Here is a 22,476-nt window from a genome sequence, read left to right on the forward strand (position 1 = left end):
GCAGCATGTCAGTGGGTGGAGAGTACTAGTGTTGCCCCAATTGTCAGTTCATCAAGGTCTTGGCATGCCAATCCTCCATTCACTAAACCACCAATACCATGGGGCCTGAATGTGGTCTTGATTCAATGTCTGAAACCACTAAAGTTAATGGACTTGAAGTTTCTCACCTGAAAGTTATTTCTAGTGGCCATTACATCAAGAGTGAGCAAATTACAGGCTCCAGTCTCGTGCTCACCCTAAGATTCTTATGAAGGTGGAATCCATGTTTGACATGAGCAAGAAGCCACCTTCCCTCAGCTTACTTGTGAAAATCATTCTACTCATTACTGCATGGTAAGGCATAGCTTATAACATGTTCATTTTTTGCCTATCGTTAACATCCCTCAGAAACAGGTAAGAGGAGGAGAGCTTGAGTGACACAGGAATGATACATTTAGCTATTTTTGAGGTGTAATCTAGTGGTTGGCAGAGAGCCAGGTAAGCTGGGGCTCAGAGCCCTCATTGCCATTGCCTCACATACATCCTTGATCCCTCTGGAAACGGGGAGTTACCTACTGTACCTGAATGTAACTTGCCTTGAGCTACCAGTGAAAACATGTGAACTAAAAATGCATGCATTTTAAAGGATTGAACTTGTCACTCCTTGGACTGTAAACCCTATTTGCAGAGGACACCACCTCATCAAGCTTCTCAACTGTTTGTCCTTTCATACCAACTGGTTGGAGAGGGCAGTTGCTAACTTTTTTTTTTTTTGACTAGCATACTGCCATATGCTAGCTGGCTTCAGATTAGACTGCTTGAGTGAGCCATGACAACTTCAGTGCCACCTTGGCCACTTCCATTGAAGGTGTGCAAAGCTGCTACTTGGTCATCAATTCATACCTTTTTATATTCCAGAAATTAACTTTGAATAAGCAATTCTGTGCTGCCTGTTCACCCCAACAGTCCATGCTACCTGATGAGGCCAGGTTGTTTAAATAGTTGCTCCGTAAGGCATTCTTCAACTTGGGATCTGTTATGGCAAACTTTAATTTTGCATGTTGAGAGAGTAGGCTTTTACTTACTTGTAGAAAGGCTTAGCTGTAGACAGAATAAATCAGCCATGCATTTAATACCAACCTACCTCCTGGGAGATTAGACTGCCTCTAAAACAAGCTCTGGAAGAGGCTAAAGGGCTCGGGAGCCCAGTGACTGCGTAGGAACTCAAGACTTCTGAGCTGGGTCTGTTTGTGCTATCAAAGGACGTCGCCCGCTGGTTATGGCTTACCTTGCTGTCTGTGGAGAGCCCTGCTCTAAGGAGAGCAAACTTGCTCTTCCAGGTTGTTTCCCCACAGTATGTGCTTGTAAGTGTGGCATGGCAATGTTTCCTTAAGCCGAGGGATTAGAGAGTGGTTACTTAACAGTCTCTTGCAGTAGTATTAAGGATTAAACAAGGTGTCTTTTTTAAAATCTACTAGATTATAATATTTACATAGGATTTGTTTTAGCATAGTCTCAAGAAGTCGTACCCTGCAAACTTGTGCCAAAAACAAATTGCACACACATGAAGTATTTATTTGAAATACTCTGGCAGAAAATGTTAAACCCTTTTTGAATATTCATAATTAGTCTTATTTACGCCTGAGCTTTAATTTGCAATATCACAACAGTGGTGATGTCCTATTTGTGTTACCTAAAATCAGGAACGGTTCATATAGACATGAGATCTGCTTTACTTAGCTGTAACAATACAACTCCGGTGCTCTTGACCTACTTAAAATGCACTAGAAATTTACAGTTCCAGTTAATGCACGCCTTTCTATGTCCATATCTGTTTATATGATTTCTGCTTCAGATGTGTGGTATAATTTTTTTTTCCTTTCCTTCCATATACTTTTCCTAAGAGCTGCCATTCACCACATCCAGGGTTCCCCTTTCACTCTGTATTTTACCGGTTTAAGCAAGTATTGCAGCAGTTTCCCACAGCCAAAAGAACCTGATGCAACTCCCAACACTGCTAGGTGGATTTTTTTTTTTTTTTGCTATCCTGTTTTCCGTAGGTGAGAATTGTTCAGCTTGGCCCCCTTTTTGGGGGATCCTGTGTGTGCTACTAAGTGGTGTGCCCACTCTACTCAGAGTCCAGCTTTGGACTTTGTAATACAGGCCATTTGGTTTATGGTGGAAGCCTGCATGACACATCAAGCTGGAGAGTAGAATTCACTAAGAATCCAGATGTTACGTGGCGGGAAACCCCCCCCCAAACTGGGACGGTGTTGCATCCATGTATTACACTTTGGACATTTTTAGAAAGTGAGGACTGGGAATCTCATTGAGGACAAGTCCTTCAGTAGCAGGCTTCTTCCCACCTGAAGTTAAGTGCCTCTGTTTCAATACAAGCATAAATGATCTTCAACGAATGGAATTATCGGAGCAAGCAAGAAGTTGCAGCCAAAGGAAATTTTGAAGCAGAAATTGGGATGGCCGCCAAATACTTGCACATCTGCAGCTGTATACAAATGAGGTTGGCTTCTCGGCTGTGGTTTTCCCAGCAGTGAGGTTTGTGGACGCATTGTTTGTCTTTAGTGACAGAAGACAAAATCCTAAGTGTGTGCTGGGATTAGGAAATGAAACTGCGTTGACATTCTTTCTAGACACATACGGTCTTCATTTCCTCTTGAACCATGAGCCTGGCTAACGTTTGCTGCTTGTAGAGGGAGTAGTCGGGAGGGTCAGTGAAGGACACTGGTGTTGAGCTTAGCTGGGAATCTTGGATATGTATCTTCCTTACCACAGAGCTTAAACTTCCCATGCTGTCATGCGACAGGATTTACGATCTAGACCAAAGTCCATGTCATTATCCTTAATGTGTGCTTTCCTTCTATTTTATATGCATTAATAAAAGGGCATTTACTTCAGCACATTTTGCATGCAAGTGAAAACTAGTAGTTGGCGATGCATGTGTTAACCTATTGGCTTTTCCAGCTTTTAAGACAAGAGTTCCCAGCCTGCTGCCTCTTCTTAGGACAGATGTGGGCAAACAATGACCTGCAGAAGCTTTAAATCCAGCCTGTGGTAGTGAGTTGAATCCCAGCCTGTGGTGGCAAGAGTATTTGACTTCTGGCCGTGACAGAGTTGAGAGTCATGTATTAAAGCACATTGAGATTCTGAGAATGCAGTAAGAAACTTTTCTCTTCAAAATGGGACAAATGCTGGTAGGGTCCAGAAGTGGGTGCTCACTGTGCCCATACTGTCGCTAGCCTGTCCCCCTAACTTCTGCCGAGGTTGGATGATGAGGGCACGCTTTAGTTGGGGGGGGGGGGGGGGGGGATGGCCAGAGAAGGGGAGGCACACGATGGAGGTGCTCAGAGGCCTATGGAAATAGCATCTGTCTTCCTGGATCCCATCCTGGCAACTAAATTTCATATCTTCTAGTCTTGGCTGCACTCATGTTGTCCAGGCTGTTCTGTGACTGTTACTGGATAAGTAACTTTCATCTCTGCTCTTGTTTCTGCAAAACACCTTTCAAATATTGTGTAGACTGAGAGAAACACTACCCCCCCCTCCTTCCAATTATACTACCCCTTGATTTTTACTCCTGATCTGTGCTTGGTAGTGTGGTGATGCCAGCACAGGTGGAACTGGGTTTACCTGGGTCCGCGTTGATCAGTGGGGCTCATAAAAGCGGCTTTCAATAACCTCGCTCACACTCGCGTAAGCTGAGAAATCAAATTTTGTACTCCCTGGAGAGCGAATGATTAAAAAATAAATAAAAAAAAAATCTTAATACTATAGCTCTTAAATTTTTAATAAATTCAAATTTCAAATTCCCTTTCTTTTGAGCTAGCTTGGTAACATGCCTTTCAGTTGTGTAAGCTCTTGAGAAGCCTTTAATATTGGAGCCAGGGGTATTCTGTCTTAGGGGGACAGATGCTTCATAATGCTAGCGGTCTGTGGTGGGTGAGGACATCTGTCAGAACCGGTTTTGAAAACTGAGTGACTCTTGCTTTTATTTGAAACTTAGACCTCAAAAGAAGAGGATGCAATTTTTAAGGCCCAAGGAGTTAGCAAGAAAAAAAAGCAGCACTCAATTCTAAATATTTCCCTGCAAATGCCTTATTAAATATCAAAATGCTACATATTTTCTTTTCTCCTGCTCAGTTAACTACTTTTCTGAGTGATAAATTGCCCTCTGTAATCACATTTTCTCCCGCTGAAGCGAGCAGAGCGTCTATTCAGTGATTAATCTGCTCCACTGTAATATTAAGTCTCCATATATATGATAGTTGGAATTTATTTTAACTTTTTCCTGAGGTTGGGTTCCTTAGTTTGAGGACTGGGATTAGATGACTTGTATTTCTTTTTCTTACTAAATCATTATTTCCAATTAATGTATTATGGCAGTGTTTATACTGGGTTTTTTTTTTTCTTGTCTCAGTTTATTAATTCAAGTAAATTTTTGGAAATGTAATTTGAAAAGTTTTGGGGGTTTTTCTTGTATTTTAAATTTGGTAAATAAGTCTGAACTTGAAATATTGCCTTGGAGTGAAGTCTACAAAAACATCGCAGGGCATGCATTCGGAGGAAGGAATAGCTTCATTTTTAAATGAAGAATGTGAATTTGGCAACTTGGCCTTTCTAGTCTGCCTCTGAGAGCCACTTATGGCTTAGAAAGCATGAGGATGGACTCTCTCTAGACCACTGGTTTTCAGCGCTAGCTCTGCTTCCAGCCCACCCTCAAACGGGTTTGGTTTTCCGGTTGACCTGACCAGCATACGTTGGGGTCTTCATGTTCATGTTTTATTTTTCTTGGTAATTAGTCTTGCCTCAAGAAGGGAAAAACCAGGAGAAATTGGTGGGGGGGATAAACATTTTTTTTCTTCTTTCCTGGGTAAACAACTTTGTTGTGAAAAAAAAAAAAAAAAATTGAGAGATACCTGGGGAAAAACTTAAAATTGAAAGCAAAGATCCCTAAGTGGGCAGGGAATATTTTGTGTAATAGTTCCGTAATAACTTTATGTAGCAGCAATTCAAAATTGCGAAGCAAACTTTTAAATGCAAGATCATGATTGAACATTTTTCCTCAGTGTTTTTTTTCCTACTCAATCTGTTCCATCTTTATGGTTTTTTTCTTTTCAGACTTTCTTGCCTTGGTCTTTTTCCTATCGTCTCCCCTCCCCCCTGTATAATCCATCCCATGCTTCCTTCATTGCTCCTCCCAGTGCTCTGGCTCCACAATTTCTCTTCACTTTTCATTCTTCATTTTCCTGTTAAACTTTCTGGCTCACTTTGGGGGGGGGAGAAACACATTCTGCTGGTACTGCTTTGGGACCTATAAGGTAAATATTGGCTCCCTTCACCAAAGGTTAGGAGCACCCTAAGCTTTGTACTGGCGGGGTAGGCGGGTGGTGAGCGAGTGACCTGTAGTCAGCTGCTGCCTGTGTTTGATACGGTACAGCCCAACCCAAAACTCAATTCTTCACTTGGGGGGGGGGGGGGTGGTCAAGAACCCTGCTCCATAGTTCAGGCTTTGGACCTCAGCTGTATTCGTGCCAGCAGCTCCATGACCCTATCAGCACAACTAATGGTGGCTGCTGCGCCCCTGTGCTCGTTCTGCCAGTAAAATCCTCTCTGTATGTGCTGGGTAGTTCAGCGTTTTAGGCGTTGCTGTGCGGTCCATCGTGCCATGCTGTGCGTGTCACATAACAGGAAAGCCGCCCATGGATGTCACTCCATAAATAGCTGCTTTAGCCGAGCTAATTTAAGCTGCTGAGCATAGCTGACTGATCCCGGAGAAGTGCCTGCAGCTGTTGGCTGTTTTCACTATGAGCAGGATTGAGCAGAAATATCTGCTTTTTTTTTTTTTCTCCCTTCCCTCCCTTTCAGAGAGGAGGTGTGTGGAATACCCCTCCCAAGGGAGGCGGTGAAAGTGCAAAAAAACAAACAAAAAAAAGAATTACACTGGTATAAGCCCAGACTATCTTTACATGTGAGGCTAAAGCCCGTAATCGGGTAGGGTCTGCAGTAGGAATGGGTAGAATAGACGGACCGTTTTGGGGGTCTTATCTACTGACCCATTCTGATTTCTTTGGTCGGGCTGCCAGTAGCGTCAGGAAAGCAGGCCTGGTCAGTCTTGATTTGCTGCCCTGCTAAGCCACTTCAGAGGTACAGTCTCATAGAGCTTGTAAATGGTAAAGCACAGTGAATACAGCACATAGCACTACCCTGAGCCTTGTGTACTGTACGCTTCTCTCAGGTGTGGCTGTTTGTCCCCTTCCGTTGTTGGTTGTCGGGGTGTGGGCTCATCACCCATAGGCTGTAAAGCTGGGAACAGTGTTTAAGAGAAGCTGTTGCAGTACGGAGTCACTTTTTTCTTTAGCACGAGGGGGATCCCAGGTTCCTACACTGCAGTGGAAGGAGACATTGTGACTTGGCTCAAGAGATGGGATTTTTAAACCTCAAGGAGGCTAGATTAGAGGGAAAGAGGTGGGGAATCTAGGTGAGAAAGCAGGGATATTGAACTTTGGTTTCTGGGCCGCATGTGCTAGAAATTGCACATAGCCACAAAAAAGCAGGTGGGTGCCAGCAGCTACGGTGTTTTTTTGTATTTTTTGTTTAAACCTTGTTGGTGGCACTCAGCTGCAAGAAAAAAGTTGATGCCTACCCAGTAACAAATCACTATCATGTACCAGAAAGTGCTGTTCAACTCTTCTGCTTCCTGACCCCCACTAATCCATTCCATGGCAAACAAGCCTAGGCTACTTTTTTTGGTTAGTACAGTTGGGACTGAAACGTCATACCTTGCTCTGTAGAAGTTGTTATATTGTGGTGTGGGCTGAGAGCCAGGAAAACCTGGGGTTCAAATGCTACTTCTACTTAGGCACCTTTTTTTTGAGCTTGGGCAAGTCACTTTACCTTCCGTTGCCTCTGGGAATGGAAGGTAAAGTTGGCCGGTCTACTGTGGCTGCTTGCCGCTTGCCTTGAGTTCAGGTTCAGAAAACCAAGATTTTCATCCCTTCCCCCTCCCTCCCTCTTAGAATGCTGCCAGGCCAGCTTGGAAGGCCGGAGGGTCTTCTCCAAAACTGTCCCTGCTTGTTGCTCTGTCGCTGGCAGCTGCCTTCTGTTCCTCCCTAAGATTTAGTACATACCAAGCCAGCCTTTATGGATGGGAAACAATACCTCAGTGCCACGGTCTGAGCCGTAGTTTCTTTCCATTTAACCTTTCATGTTTTTAAATGCAGACAAATTCAGAACTCCATGTACTTAATTGTGGATTTGCAGAATATAAGAAATATTTATAAATCCCCCTAGAGATGGGATTGTGAGGTGATCAAATTTTGCTGCTGATACAAAAGTTTCTAAACTGCAAGAGGACTTTGGGAGACGAAGCATCCAACATGGCAGATGACATTGAGGTGGATACGAGCGAAGTGATGCACGTAGGGAAGTGCAGCCCAAATTTATAGCTACACGATGCAAGGTTTCACATTAAGAGTAGCTACCCAGGAAAAGGATTTGGCCATCCTCCATGGATATGTTGAAAATCTCTGCTCAGGGTGTGGCGACAGCCACCAAGAAAGCAAATAGATTTCTAGGAATTAGGAAAGGAATAGGAGAATAAAGCATAATATAATGCCTCTGACTTGCTTCGTCTTGAGACTGCTCCTCGAATTTTGTGTACAGCTCTGGTTACTGCATTTCAAAGATATAGCAGAATTAGAAAAGGTACAGAGAAGGGCAACCAAAATGAATAAAGGAGATGGAACGGTTCCTGTCAGGCTAAAGAGGTTAGGGCTCTTCAACTTGGAGAAGAGACGGCTGAGGCTATATGCTATGCTAGGTGTGTAAAATGAGTGGAATAGGTAAACAATTAGTGGCTTACTCTTTTTCAAAAAGTACAGAGACTAGGGGATATGCAACAATTTACTAGGCAATATATTTAAGACAAATAGAAATTTTTTTACTCCATGCATAATTAGTCTGGAATTCATTGCCATAGGCTATGGTAAAAGCTGCTAATGTAGCTGGGTTTAAAAAAAAAGGTCCTGGAAGAAAAGTCCATAAACCATTAAGGTGGACTTGGGGGAATTCCACTGCCTATCAAAGGAATAAGCAGCATGGAATTTTTTTTTTGGTTTCTATTTTGATCTGATTATGATTGTTTTTATTGTGAGCCACCCCAAACATTGGAGGGCATGGGTAATAAATTCCTTTAAATAAATAAATACCCCTTGGGTACTTGCCAGCTACTTATGGCCTGGTTTGGCCACTGTTGGAAACAGGTTGCTGGGCTTGATGGATCTTTTGGTCTGACCCAGTATATGGCAAATCTTGTGTTCTTATGAATCATGGCCACATCCTGGATGGCAAAATCTTACGTTGTATCTTCATGACATGGAAGCTAAGGGCTGCTGAAGAACCTACCCACCCATGCCCTTCTATATGGTCTGACAGTTGGCTCTGCCAAGGAACAGATAGTCCTGTAGGTCATGTCTCAGATCCTTATATTTGGAGTAATAGGGCTTGTGGCTTTTGACTGTGTGCCAGGTGCCTAGGCTCTTCATTTTCACCTGACAATGGCAACAGGGAAACAAAAAACTTGTAAGAAACCAACTTAATGCAAAACTGTAAAATATTCTGGACTGGCTGGGGGGTCAAACATCCAGGCTTTCAGAGCAGGTTTTGCTTTACCTCCCAGGACGTAACTGGTGCAGTTTCTTGCCATCCTTGCTGCAAGGAGTATTGTGGCTTAGGCATTGTTCAGGATTCATTAATTACTGGGATTAAGTCCCGGCCCTGCCACTGATAGCTTGAACTTGGCAGTCATTTTCCTTGCGCACACCTTTGTTTTATCGAGCTACGTATGAAACAATAATAGCGCTGCTGTGCTAATGAACAATAACTGCCTGTACGTGATGTGAATTGAAGGATGTGAGTTGAGTAGAACGGATTTAATATTCCAATAGTTTGTCAGAATTGCCGGATGCTCTTTTTAGTTGAAATGTCTGTGCAGGGTTTTTCATCTCCTTTAATGTTCCCATGCGGCTTTTTTTGCAGGTACTGTGGATTCCAAGCAGGCAGTGCTAGAGAATGGTGACCATGAAATCGGGGAGATTGACGCCACAGGTAGGAGCTCCTGATTTTACTTGAAGAGGTTTAGAGGTTGTCACTGTTCTGACTTGTTCTTATGAGCCAGGATTTGCTGCTGCCAAAATCGTTCCCCCCCAACCCGCAGAGGTGAGTATCTTCATTGGCTCAGTAATGTGACCTATCGCGCCCCCCCCCCCCCCCCCCCCGGAGAATCTTCCAAACTCAAGCTGTAGAGCCCGACCCTCCAACTTTCAGTTCTAGGAAGAGCTTTCTGGTTTTAAACACGAGTTCCTTGGAATATAGGTACTGTATCTTCCTTTTTGCTCTCTGCCTAAAGCAGTGTGGTGCAAGCTTTTCAAACCTGTCTCGTTCCTAGCCCTCTACCCCCATCACCAAAAGGATTTTTTCTGAGGATTTACCGCTGTCGTCTGCTCGTTTGCACACTGTTCCTGTTGGATCGAGTCCTTCCAAGGTAGACGGATGTTTTTGACGCGTGCACAGGGTGAGCTGCCTCGGAGTGCAGAGGTCCAAGAACTGGAACTCTTAAAGTTGGCTCTGCTGGCAGTCATGCAAGGTGACGTGACCAACCATGTGAATTCTGGAAGAAGGTTCCTTCAGTTACAGGTGTTTGGGGGGTGGGTGGGAGGAAGATTAGGAAATGTCTAGGAGTTTGCTTGAAAGTCCTGCCAGTGATAGAATGGGTATAGTTTTGGGGGTTTTCCCCCTTGTATGTCTATGCATCCACCAGGTGTGCAGCACTGCTGAGATGGGACTTGGAGTAGATGGGTCTGCCCATCTGATCGATGCTGGAAATCTTGGTATTTGAAACAAATGGGGTAAACTGCTTGTGCTGCTTCTTTCTGGATTTTCTCCTCCTTCCCTCCACCTGTCTTCAAGTGTGATCGTTGCTAGTGTCTGTGCATTAAACACCCAGATTTTCCATCCTAAACAGCACAATTAGTTAACAAGTCCTGGGCTGGAGAACCTTAGATGTTTCATGCATGCTTAATTAGGTATGTATTACATGCATATCCTCTAATACATAAAGTAATATACAAATCAGAGGTCATAAAAAAAATCTCAATTCTTTTATTCTATAACATGTTTTTACATCTGTAATTATTACGATTGGACCATATACAAATCACATAATCAAAAATACATTAAGCAAACATTTGTTTCTAATATTTTAAATATAATACCCAAAAAGTATCCCGACTCATACTATACCCTCCTTCATACCTCATGCACACATACCCACCATATAACTATAAACCCACATGATTAAAATATACAAAAAATAAAAAACAGTATTGCCTTGTAAAGTACAATATTTTATGTATAATTTATATATGAATTCACTTCCTCCTACAAGAGCCTTGCACTCCAAGGCTTCCTCAGGGAGATCCAATGTACTGTTCCACTCTCCAATCTCACCCCTGTATTCTATTCTTAGATTTTGATGTTTCACAAAAATACTATCTTCAATTATCTCTCATTGGTTCACATCTCTGATGTGGGCCAAATCGCAAAATCCCATCTATAATATAACCAACAATAATTCCCATTTTAACTACTTCTCAAATACACATACTTTTAGTTCACAAAATTCTCATAAGAACCACTCAAGCTCCTATACCTATACACATTTCAACAAACATGTCTCTGCTGCATCTAACAGCTATTGTCACTCACTTAAATTTCACAAACATCAACAATTAGCCCCTTTCCAGATGATTATTTCGTTCCTTTATATCAGTATATCCATTCGCAGGTCTTCCAGCATCTAAGTCTCTCAAACCTGAAACATAAACGCTTGAGTTATTTGGATGATACAATATCAAAAGTGTCTAAATTATGTTGTCTGGGGAGAGTATAGTTGATATAAGAATAGGGAAAATCTTCCTTCATGATTTTTTTTGGTAAAATTTTATTAGAACAGTAATGTAGAAATACGGATTCACTATAATGGAATTGGTGTGTCCAGTACTCGCGGTGGTATAAAGTTTGAATACGGTCGATAATACCCAGATGTTAGGTTGGATGACGTAGGAGTTAGTATGAGCTTGTAATTGGATAGTGGGGATTTAAATTGGGCATTGTGTTAGAGGTTATCTCTGCGTCTGAAATGCTGGAGACTCTTTCAGCGTCCTGAAAAATATCGATGTAATAGTCGCGAGGAGAAGAAACTCTGTGTAATACCTGTGAGAAGAGGAATTCTGACGGTGGTGAATTAACTATGTTTACATAGTAACTAACGTTTTGGGTATAAAAGGGGAAAGCTGAAGTTTCGATAGTGGTATGAAATTATCCTGAGCATTTGTCTCAGGTTTGAGAGACTTAAGACATTGTAAGACCTGCACATGGATATACTGATATAAAGGAACGAAATAATCATCTGGGAAGTGGCTAATTGTTGATGTTTGTGAAATTTAAGTGAGTGACAATAGCTGTTAGATGCAGCAGAGACACGTTTGTTGAAATGTGTATAGGTATAGGAGCTTGAGTGGTTCTTATGAGAATTTTGTGAACTAAAAGTATGTGTATTTGAGAAGTAGCTAAAATGGGAATTATTGTTGGTTATATTATAGATGGGATTTTGCGATTTGGACCGCATCAGAGATGTGAACCAATGAGATATAATTGAAGATAGGTTTTGATGTTTAACAAAAATACTAAGAATAGAATACAGGGGTGAGATTGGAGAGTGGAACAGTACATTGGATCTCCCTGAGGAAGCCTTGGGGTGCAAGGCTCTCTAAGGAGGAAGTGAATTCATATATAAATTATACATAAAATATTGTACTTTACAAGGCAATACCAGTTTTTATTTTTTGTATATTTTAATCATGTGGGTTTAGTCATATGGTGGGTATGTGTGCATGAGGTATGAATGAGGGTATAGTATGAGTCGGGATGCTTTTTGAGTATTTAAAATGTTAGAAACAAATGTTTGCTTAATGTATTTTTGATTTGTGATTTGTATATGGTCCAATTGTGGTAGTAATTACAGATGTAAAAACATGTTTGTTTATTTATTTATATAATTTATATACCGGAGGTTCCTGTATAATATACATATCACCCCGGTTTACAAGGAACAGTAACTATCGCTACATTTAGCGGTTTACATAGAACAGAATTAGGAAAAACGTTTTTACAATTGAACAAATGAAGTGAACAAGTTTTAACATATAACAAAAACTAATCAAAGTAAGCAAATAGTGTATAATATTAGACCGTTAATAAACATGCAGTTAAATAAATCAATAAATAACATGGCATGTGGGAGTGAAAATACTTTTCTTCCTGATCATTGGCTCAAGGGGAAAGCTTGTTTGAACAACCAAGTCTTAAGTTTCTTTTTAAATGTAGTGTGGCATGGTTCTAGACGCAGGTCTGGAGGGAGAGAGTTCCAAAGTGAAGGGCCCGCTGTGGATAGTGCACGTTTCCTCAGAGCGGATTTCGCCGGTTGTGTGATTAGTCTGTTCTGATAAGCGCTTCTGGTTGGTTTCACGGATGAGTGTAGTTGAATTTGAAATGTTAAGTTGAGAGGTGTGATGTTGTGTAGGGCCTTATGTATGTTATAGAATAAAAGATAATTGAGATGTTTTTTGATGACCTCTGATTTGTATGTTACCTCATGCATGCTTAAGACATGTCTTGATTTTGGCTTTCAGTACTCAAGAGCAAGGAGTACTTATTCTATCAGGTGTTTGAAACACTGGATGTGTTTTACCACTTGATTTGCCCGCTTGAATTATCTGGTTGTGTGGAGAGCCATTGGAATCCTTTTAGTAATGGATTCGATTTTGCACTTCCTTGCTTTAAAAAAACAAAAAAAAAACCTAGAAATGCGTAAATAACTAAGATTCAGTGTGCGTTGTACGGATTCAGTCCCCAGTTTTAATAACATCGAAGTCTTGAACAAACTATTCATTCCTTCCTAAATGTCCAGTTTTTACCTGAAGGCAGGGGTTCTGCAGCATGTAGGTCACTGTGCGATACTATTCATCCGTGCTTACACTGAATGTACTTCTTATCCTTTTCTATACGACATGTCCCATTCATTCTGCAGTGAGCTAGGATGAATACAACTTAATAGAAATCCCCGTTTTTAAAAACCACTGTTTTTTCCCGGGTATTGGAACAACCTATCCCTTGGCTTCACTGGGCAGTCGCACTTAACCGTGCTTCAGTTTGACCTGAAGCATCAAGGTTCTTTGTGAATCTAGGTCGAAATAACCAGCGTGCCTTAAAAGTGGTGTGCGCTGAGGGAGTGAGTTCCGCTTGCAAATCTCTCTAAAGAGCGCAGCCTTTAAATCCTAACCGCTTCTCTATAATAGTCTTTCATACTCTTGTCATGTATGTCTGTCTTCACTAGATGGTAAGCTCTATTGAGCATGCACTCTTGTATATCCAGTAGCACTTTAGGGTAGAGAGAGAGAGCCTGATTTTGAACTGTTCCGCTCCATCTTGAACTAGGTCACTCTTTATCAACCACTGGTCCCTGGCAGCATTTCTGCTAGTCCACGAAGCAGCAGTGACTGCAAGAAATGGAGGAGAAAGCAAGTCGCCCCGCCCCCCTGAAGCTGCACTGCACCCAGCACCAGCAGAATCCTTTTTTTTTTTTTTTCCCCTCCTAACTCTCCTCCCTGCCCTGCGGACTTGCTTTTGTAAGCTGGGGGCCAGTTCAGAGTCTGCACCTCTGGGAGGAAAGCAGAGGCAGCTGAATGCTAAGCTGGCCTCAGATTGTCGGCATCTGCCTTGCTCTCAGGCCCCCACCTCCTATACTGAAGGCAGGATGTGGGGGTGGAGCCTGAGTGGAGCAGACTGACAGTCTGAGGCCTGCTCGTTAACATTCGGCTCTCAACCCACAGGTTGGGTCTTGGGACTAAACCCTTATGGGTCCCGGGGTGTTAAGTATGGTAGAGTTGGTGGCTAGTAGGGAGGGATTTTTATTTTTATTTTTAAAGAGGAGCTGGTAGCTGGAGGTGGCAGGTGCAAAAGGAGAAGAGGATTTTTTTCAATGATTGACTGGGAGGGAGAGGGGCATGGGGTGTTCTCCCCCCCCCCCCCCCCCCCCCCCCCCCCCGAGGATTGGGAGAAGGACCAGTGGAGGGAGGTGGTTTTAAGTGCAGCTTTTTTTTTTTAATGAACTTTCTTAAGCTAGCTACTTTCTTCAAATGACAGCCTGCTTGCAGGGCTGATCCATGTAATCTGGAGGGGGAGGTAGGATTTCCTCTCCTCACACCCCCCCCCCCCCCCCCGTTCTGTCATTTCCTGAGGGGGCCCCTCTTCTCATTCATCAGTAACTAGTCCATGTAACTTAAAGGTAGCCAGCCGGCCAGTCCCAGGCGTACAAAAGGCTGCGAGGTGTACTGCTGCAGGTGAATTCAGTAGCGCTGGCACAGAGGAGGGAGGGTGTCGTGGATTATACAGAGGTGGACTGGGTGCTCTGCCTCACTGCTGATCAAGGAGAAACTGGTAGGGTAGAAACTGAATTGCTAACCCCCCCACTAAGTGACATCTACATTTTATGATGGCTGGCCTCTGACGCAATGCATGAATTCAAGCCTAACCTTTTTTTTCACTCTTATCTAGTCCTGGTATGAAAACACTTTCCTCACAAGCTAGCAGCAGTGATCGGATGTTCGTCGTTCATCTCTCATCTGAGCTCTGGCATGTATATAGCCTCTTGGGTCTGAGCACAGTGCATGTGACACAGCCCTACGTAATCTTTGGCTGACTGCCAGGTCAGAATTTCCTACTCCAGGGGATGTGGATGTTAAAATGTGTGGGGGGTTTTTTGTTTTGTTTTTTTAAATTTGCTTTGGCCCAGGAGACATGAACCCCAAGCTAGGAGTTGAAATTCGGGTCTTTTGCTTGGCAGCGCAGAACAGGAGGGTCCTTAAGGACTGCAATCCAGACTCTGCCTCGAGTTTGCAGATGTGCCTTGTGCATCTATCTATCGTGGAAATCCTGAGAACCAAACAGCTGCAGACCCAGGGGACTGAGCTGTGGGATCCCTGCTATGGAGGAAGGGTCTGAGCCTTGCAGGATGTCTGTTGTGCAATTGGAGGGTGTGTTGTGGGTTATTTATTTTTTTTTTGCAATAACAAATTACCTGCAGTCTGATCGGATGAGTTCTATTTGGCTGTCAGATTTCTTTTTCTGACCCAGCAGTTTCTCCAGCTCAGAACCGGGGCTGGGATCTGATGCCAGGAGACCTGGGATTTTTTTTTTCTTTTGCTATATTTTATATCCCCTCCCAACGCACTTGGTCCAGTTGTAACAGTTCTCAGCCAGTGGCCATGTCACCCTTCTGAAACCCTGGCAGTCATGGGCCCTGAATCTGGCTACCAGGTGTTTTCTGTGGCCTGATGCCTGGGATTGCCTCCCACGGCCCAGGGACTTGACTGCTTGGAGGATGCGTTCTGTGAACCTGCTGCTGCTGACTGGGTGGCATTGGTTTTTGTCAGCTGCAGAACAGGGATATTTTCCACCTTCAAGCAATCTGTGCATCAAAGGCAGGATACAACTGTTGAAAACTTTTTTTTTTTTTTTTTGTGTGGTTTAAAAAAAAAAAGTCCAGCACGAAGCATTAAGTCTTCCTTTTGTTACCCAATAAGATTTTATTTAGCTTCCCTCCGGCCATCCCAGGCAATAGTCTGTGAAGCGCACTGTTAAATGTGTAGAGGATTGTCATCCATTCGTGGAACAGGTTTGACCCTGTCAGAACTGTGCGAGGTGTCCTAGTATGAATAAAATCGTGATTGGGGACTATCTTTCTTTAACCTCCCCAAAACCTCATAGAAGGGTTTCAGACTACCGCAAAGAACCCAAGCGACTTGCTGGCTTGGGCTTAATGAACGCGGTACATTGCAGCTCCACAGTGTACAGATTAATGAAACACGAGGTTGGCAAGGTGGAGGGATGTTCCCTCATAATTTGTTGCTCTCTGAAGGCCCCTTGAAGGTGAATGCTGAGAGGATGGCTGGGGAAAAATCCTATACACGGATGAGGTGGGTGAACAAGTAATTAAAAAAAAAAAAAAAAAAAAAAAAAAAAAAAAGTGTGCACACACTGACTCAATGGGAAGCCATCCTGTTATGCCATATAATTCCTTGCTGTGTGTGTTACGGCAGAACAAAAGCTCTCTGTCCCAGTGGAAACTCCCGGTAACCTTTCTCATCCCCCCCCCCCAGGGATCAGTTATTTTTATTTTAAATGACACAGCACCATTACCCTTGGCTGGTTTCACAGCCTGATTCTTAAGCGTTAGAAACGCAGAGCGTACAGTTGCCTTTAAAAATGAGGTAGGCGTGGTATATAAATCTGTGTCTAAGAATATGCATCTATCACGTGCTTGTCGGGTAAAAACCGCACTCCTTTTGTTAATTTTATCCCCTGGGGGGGGGAGGGAAGGGATCCAGGAGTACATGTAAATACCATGAAGGTGGCAGTGAGCTGGGAAGAATCTTACAAAGACATTAACAGCATGGAGAAACTTAGTTTAGGAAAATGACAGTAACGTATGAGATTTTTTTTTTAACAAAACTTGGGTCCCTGTCTGCTAACTGGCTGACTGTCATGTGGTGGTCGGTGTGTGCATCAGCCCCTAGACGGCAGGGAAAGCAGATTTGCCCTGCTGGCAGGGTCCAAGTAAAAGCCCAGTGTCTACATGCAGTATTGATTACATCGCATGGAAATACACATCTTTCTAAGTTGAGTTGTGCATTTCTCCTTTGTGTGGTTACAAATGAGTTGAGTCTTGGCCATGTGATGTTGGATAAGGACTGTTGGCCCCATCTAGCCTGCTCAGGTTGCTTCCTATTACAGTACCGTGGATTTGAATTTTTCACTTTGCAGCTGGGGATACTCTAGCGTTATCCCGAACTTTGATTAAATTGTTCCCCCATTTGTTTCCACCTGCATTGGGAGGATGTTTCATGCATCCATCCCCCCTTTTTGTGGTGAGAATTTTTTTTTTCTATAGGTTTGTCTACTCCCTTGGTGTGGCTTCTTATAAAATGCTTAGGAGAGGGGGGTGTTGGGGGTCTGTATGTTTCATATACCTCGCGTCTTTCCATCGGTAGCACAAAGGCCAGTTATCTTCAGGCAGATGGTTTTTCCCCCCATCCCTAGAGGTCTCGCATCCTAAGCTTTTTATACCCGGGGCAGCAGAGGGCGAGGCAATTGCCCAAGGTCACAAGGGGCATCGGTGGGATTTGACTCCTGGCTTTCCTGGTTCTCGAGTAGTTCAGAGTGGTAGACTGGGAAAAAAGTGTGCCTACAGCAGAGGAAAATGCACTTCAGCAAGAAAGGGAAGAGGGAGCTAGTTTGTCAGATCCTCTATCTAGCCAGGACGCTAGTTGGGAGCATTTAAATCTCACCGCAGACTTCAGCTTCTGTCGTCCTGTGCTGAATTGAAGCAGGTTGACGCTGCCCGTGGGCCTCGTTGGATTCTGCAGACACCTCGTCGTGAGGACTGAGCTCGTCTGAGGGACACTGGAGTGGAAGTGGCAGGGTCCGCTGCTGTTTCTGGTCTTGGGCGTGTTGTTAACTGGCTTTTCTTCCCCCCCCCCCCTGTGCTAGTCTCCTCCTTGAGCTTTTAAAATTTTAATCAGAACCTGCCTCTGGGCTGCGGTGCGGTGAGCCCCCCCCCCCCCCTTCCAGCTCAACCGGTGGCTGCCGTGACCGTCCTCGGCCGGAGCCACGCACCAGGCCCGTTTCCAGAACCCTGCAGGCACGGGCACCATGTCCAGCCACTAGGTGGCGCCGATGCACAACGATTGGGACTCCTCTCCCAGGTGCTGTGTAGACTGCACCAGAGTCCCTGGCCAGGCCCTGTGGCAGTGTTAGCATTTACCACCGAGTCACCAGGCTGCCCCCAAGAAATCCTTTTTTTTCTGGCTAGGGCGTTTACCTAAACCCACAATTTCCCTGTAATAAAGAGGCACACTGCCGACCTGGGCTTTTCGCTGAATTAGTTTGGTCAGGAAAGGGGGGGGGGGGGGGCCAGGTTCCCTGCATTAGTGTTTGCAAAGGCTGCAAGGCATCCTTAATCTTTAACTAGATAATTCATTTATTAAATGCAGCGTTGGGGATTGCTTACTTGAGAGTTCTAAATCTTTGTTCCGAATGATCCCATGGAAGGTATAGAATGGCCCAAACCCTTCAGATCCATACCTACTGATGATCATGGGAAGCCACCATCTTTGATAGCATTTGCCAAGTAAAGGATGCAATTGTAAAGCAGGCTTTTGACTGCCATTAACACAACTGTACCTTTTTTTTTTGTGCTTTTTTTTTCAGATTTCTATCCCTAGAAAATGCACGGCACATGAATGTGGTTTTTTTTTTTTTCTCCCTAGCAGGGAGCACCATCTAGAGCAGTGCCGGTTTGAAATGCGCTCTCTGACTTAGGGGGTGTGCAGGTTACGCAGTGCCCCGTGACTATCTCAGAACGAGCAGCAGGTTTACAATAACAGCGCTCCCCCCCCCCAATGGAGCTACAGTGGCAGAAGAGAATTGGCCGTTGATGTAGAACTGGGATCCAGTTAGACGGCTTTTTTTTTTTTTTTTTCTGCCCTGTGCATCTCTTGTCCTAACTCAATCTCTTTAGGGCTTATAGACTGGTACCTTGTCGTCTTTTCCTCTTTAATGCAATGCTCTGCACGGGGTGCTAAACACTTCTCCGCTTACAATTTAAATGTCCTGCCTTCACAGTTCTGTGTAGCCTGGAAATGTGTGAAGTCCTGCTTGAACCTACACTGGCAGACTCTAAATTACTCTGAAAAACACCTTTAGAGAATAGGCCTACATACAGTAAAAGCTGGAAACTGGACTTCTCTGTCCGTTGTCTGTAAACATGTGGTATTGGTGGGGAGGGGGTACAGTGTCTCTGGTTGTAGCCGCACGTTCGCTGTGCTGTCAAATAACCCGTTTGCACTGAGGTAAACTAATTTCAAAGGTGTGTCTCCAGCTTTGTCCCTGCAGCTCTTGGCAAGTAACTAACTCTTTGCTGCAAAATTGATTTCTGCTGCTAACTTTCAGGGCTGCTTTGAGGTAACTTTTAAAACGTGTTCACCGTGAAAGCTCGGTTGTGCCGCTGTTGTGTGCTGTATTTGTAACACACTTTGCTGCTCTCAATGTACGGTTTTACTAACCACCTGTGCTTTTTGCCTCCTTTCCTCCTCTTTCCTTCTGCCCCCCTCTCCTGCATCTCCTTGCCCCCTTCTCTCTCTCTTGTCCTAGAAGCCTAGAGTTTGCCTCCTCCACACACTGGGACTACCAGTTCAAGACCAGTGCACTTCCTCCTCCTCCTCATCACTGTATCAAACCTTCGACCATTCCTCAGAGCTCTTTGCTTTTACCCTCCTGGACTTTTCGTGTAGAAGTCGTCAAGGGTAGCGCGGCTGGCTTCCCCTCTGCCGAAGGCCTCCTCGCTTGCTGAAACCTTCCTTTCTACCTGTCGGCACAACATATGGGTTAAGGGTTTTTAAAACTGGATTTTTATAAAAATTTAAATCTTTTTTTTTTTTTTTGTTCAAATTTCATTCATAATTTATGCATTTTTGTACCATGGGTAACTTTTTTTTTGTGTGTGTTTTCCATGTGTGGTAGGAATCTACTTTCAATGGCTCCACAATGACAGCAGTCTGTTTCCTCCCCTCGCCTTGATCTACCATGGTCTCACCCTTGCTCTGAATACCTTTTAGTGTATTAGAGTATTCCTCTGGGACTTCCTGCATCTCTCCTGCCTGCTTCTGGATGCTTTGGTAGGGCAAAATACAATGAGCCACCTCCCCCCCAAAATGTAAGCTTGCTTTGGTGTCCTCGCCCTCAGACCTCAGGTTAGTCGGCATGGGGCCTGGATAATGGTGGACTTGTACATTGGACAGACCTGCACGCAGGTTGGTCCTGTTTGGATGGCGTAGCAAAGTCCCCCATAATCTTAGGGGTGTTGATGGTTCTCTTTCAATCACAAATTTAACCCACCTTCCCAGTTTGCCACTGTCAAATTTTGATAAATTATTCTTAGACTACTGAACTTAAAAGGGCAAAAATGGGCTAGTTTCTCCCCAGCTTGAAAACCTCTAAATTTGAAACACTCATAAGATTAGAGCATTCACCAACTTTTGTGTTTTACATGGGTTTTGTTCTGGTCCATTGTGGGTTTTAACATTTTGGGGTTTTCAAGATATTTGGGTCTTAGCAATTTCTATCGGCTCATGTGCAGAAGAAGAAAATCCATAATTTCAAAGCCTTAGCACATGGATGTTTTACAAATGGTGGTCAATTATGGTATCCATTCACCTTGGAAGACCAAGGCACCAATTGACCAACAACACATCCATACACGTGCTAAGGACAGCCTCGCTGTGCAAAGGACCCTATGGTGTTTGCTTCTATCACCATGGAAATGGGCGTTAAAGCTACTTGGCTTTCATAGTGATGCAAAGGGTTTTAGTATCAGGCTGGAATTGGTGGAATCACTTTAAAGGAACATTACAGGTCTTCGGTGAAGACACAAGTTGGGAAATTTTTGACAATTACTCCAGGCAGCCTTTTGCCCTGGCATTCAATATATGGATTTGGAGGTTGGGCTCCATGTGGGAATTTAATCTGTTACGGGTAAACGTGCATAAAATGTCAGCTGGGCAGACTGATGGGCCTTTTGGTCTTTGCTGTCCCACAATTACATGAAATAGTCTTTTTATTTTTGTGTCTAATTTTAGAAATTGAACTTCCATCCTAGTAAGCCTTTCATTTTTCCAGTGAGAGCATAGAACCAGGGAGGAGCAGGAGGGGGATGTCCAGATAGCTGCTTAGTTTATAGGACCATAAAGGATAAAATCGCCTGTTTTCACCCATTCCTACACGTCTGCCATGCTAGCAATAGGCCCTGTTCAGAGGCTACCCCCGGCAGTCCTGCGGTCTGCACCAAAGAAGGTGCATGCTGTCCCGGATTTCGTTCGTTCGCACTTGCATTTAGTGAAATATACCTGCGATTAGCACTGATATTGTCAGTGCAGCTACCCTTTTTCTTCCTATTGCGCTAGTAGTTAACTTGTGTGTTTACAAGAATTAGCTGTCTCAGGCTGGGTGGTTTTCACTCCTTCAAATGTACATGCAATTGGATATTACCTGGCAGTACTATAGACAAAAGCATTCATAGTGCGGTGATCATGTTTTAATCTACATATGTGCATTTAGTGCAAAATATACAATATAGACATGTGAAAAAAAAATCCCTTTTTCCCTAGCAGTGCTCAAAAGCAGGCTACAACAGTTAAGTAAAATCCAAATATATAAACCTAATACATTATATTTTGTTTGGACATGTTACATTTTTTTAAAAATCTTCTACATATTAAAGAAGGATTTTAAAATGTATAACTTGAAACTTATCAAAAGCAAAAAAAAGTCATCAAACGGCAGCCATTCACTCGCCCTAGCCTGTTGGAACAGCCAGATTTTAACCAGGTACTTACAAGCAAACTTCTTTGCGGATTGAATGACAATCCACAAATGCAGAACAGAGCGTGAGTAAGCCTGTTCATGTGTCCTAACGTGCCAACTCCCAGCAGAGATGGGACATGCAGGTGGTGCCCCTGGGCTGACCTTTAAGCCCTAGTGGGTAAATATTGGTGTAAGCAGTCTTGTAGATTGAGCCCTGCTATTCAAGGTCTTAAAGCAGGGGGTTCCCAAACTCTCTTGGAGGGCTGCAACCCAATTGGGTTTTCAGAATTTCAACAACAAAATATACATGATCTATTTGCATTCAGGAGATGCAGTGCATGCAAATTGGTCTCGCACACTTGTTGCAACAATCCTGAAATCCTTAACTGGTGTGAGACCCTTAAGGACCAAGTTTGGCTAATCTGAGCATCTTAAATTGTACACACATGCTGACAGCCAGTGCAGATCCTTTTAGGACCATGCTGACTGTATCCCTGTAACCACAGCCTGTTCACACATGTGGCCGTATGCTGCTCTCTGAAGCTTTTGTACTTTTTCTTTAAAGGCAGTCCCACATGTAGTGCCTGAATTATTGTGACCAATTCTGATTTTTCATGTTATGAATGCAACCGAAGTACAAGCCAAACTTAGGCAAAAAACAGAGATGAGCATCCACGTTTACACCCGAATCCAAAATAACATCCAGACTACAGACCTGGGTTCCAGAGGAAGAACACAAAGTACTAGTTGAGCATTCAAACTCTCTCATTGTATTCCTCTCCCAAAACATTTTTGTTTTGCTTAGCTTCTATTTATTCTTTAATCCACTCCAAAATAGCTTCTAAGAATTGGTTCAGTGCTTCATTAAAGTCCAGATCACAATGAAAATTAGTTGCACATCCGCATGAACACACGCCAGACTTTCTAATGGCCTTACCCAGA

General features: G+C 43.5%; 1 protein-coding gene across 16 annotated transcripts in view; it reads left to right on the forward strand.

Moving 5' to 3' along the window:
• Positions 1–22,476, forward strand: part of MAP4 (microtubule associated protein 4) — a 456,329-nt gene that overhangs the window by 159,097 nt on the left and 274,756 nt on the right. For all 16 annotated transcript variants that reach the window (XM_029588164.1, XM_029588168.1, XM_029588169.1 and 13 more), the window contains exon 4: positions 9,034–9,102. In XM_029588164.1, coding sequence (XP_029444024.1) covers positions 9,034–9,102 — 69 coding nt within the window. The remainder of the gene's footprint in view (positions 1–9,033; positions 9,103–22,476) is intronic.

This window comes from Rhinatrema bivittatum, chromosome 2 (assembly GCF_901001135.1).
Source record: "Rhinatrema bivittatum chromosome 2, aRhiBiv1.1, whole genome shotgun sequence".
Taxonomy (NCBI): Eukaryota; Metazoa; Chordata; class Amphibia; order Gymnophiona; family Rhinatrematidae; genus Rhinatrema; species Rhinatrema bivittatum.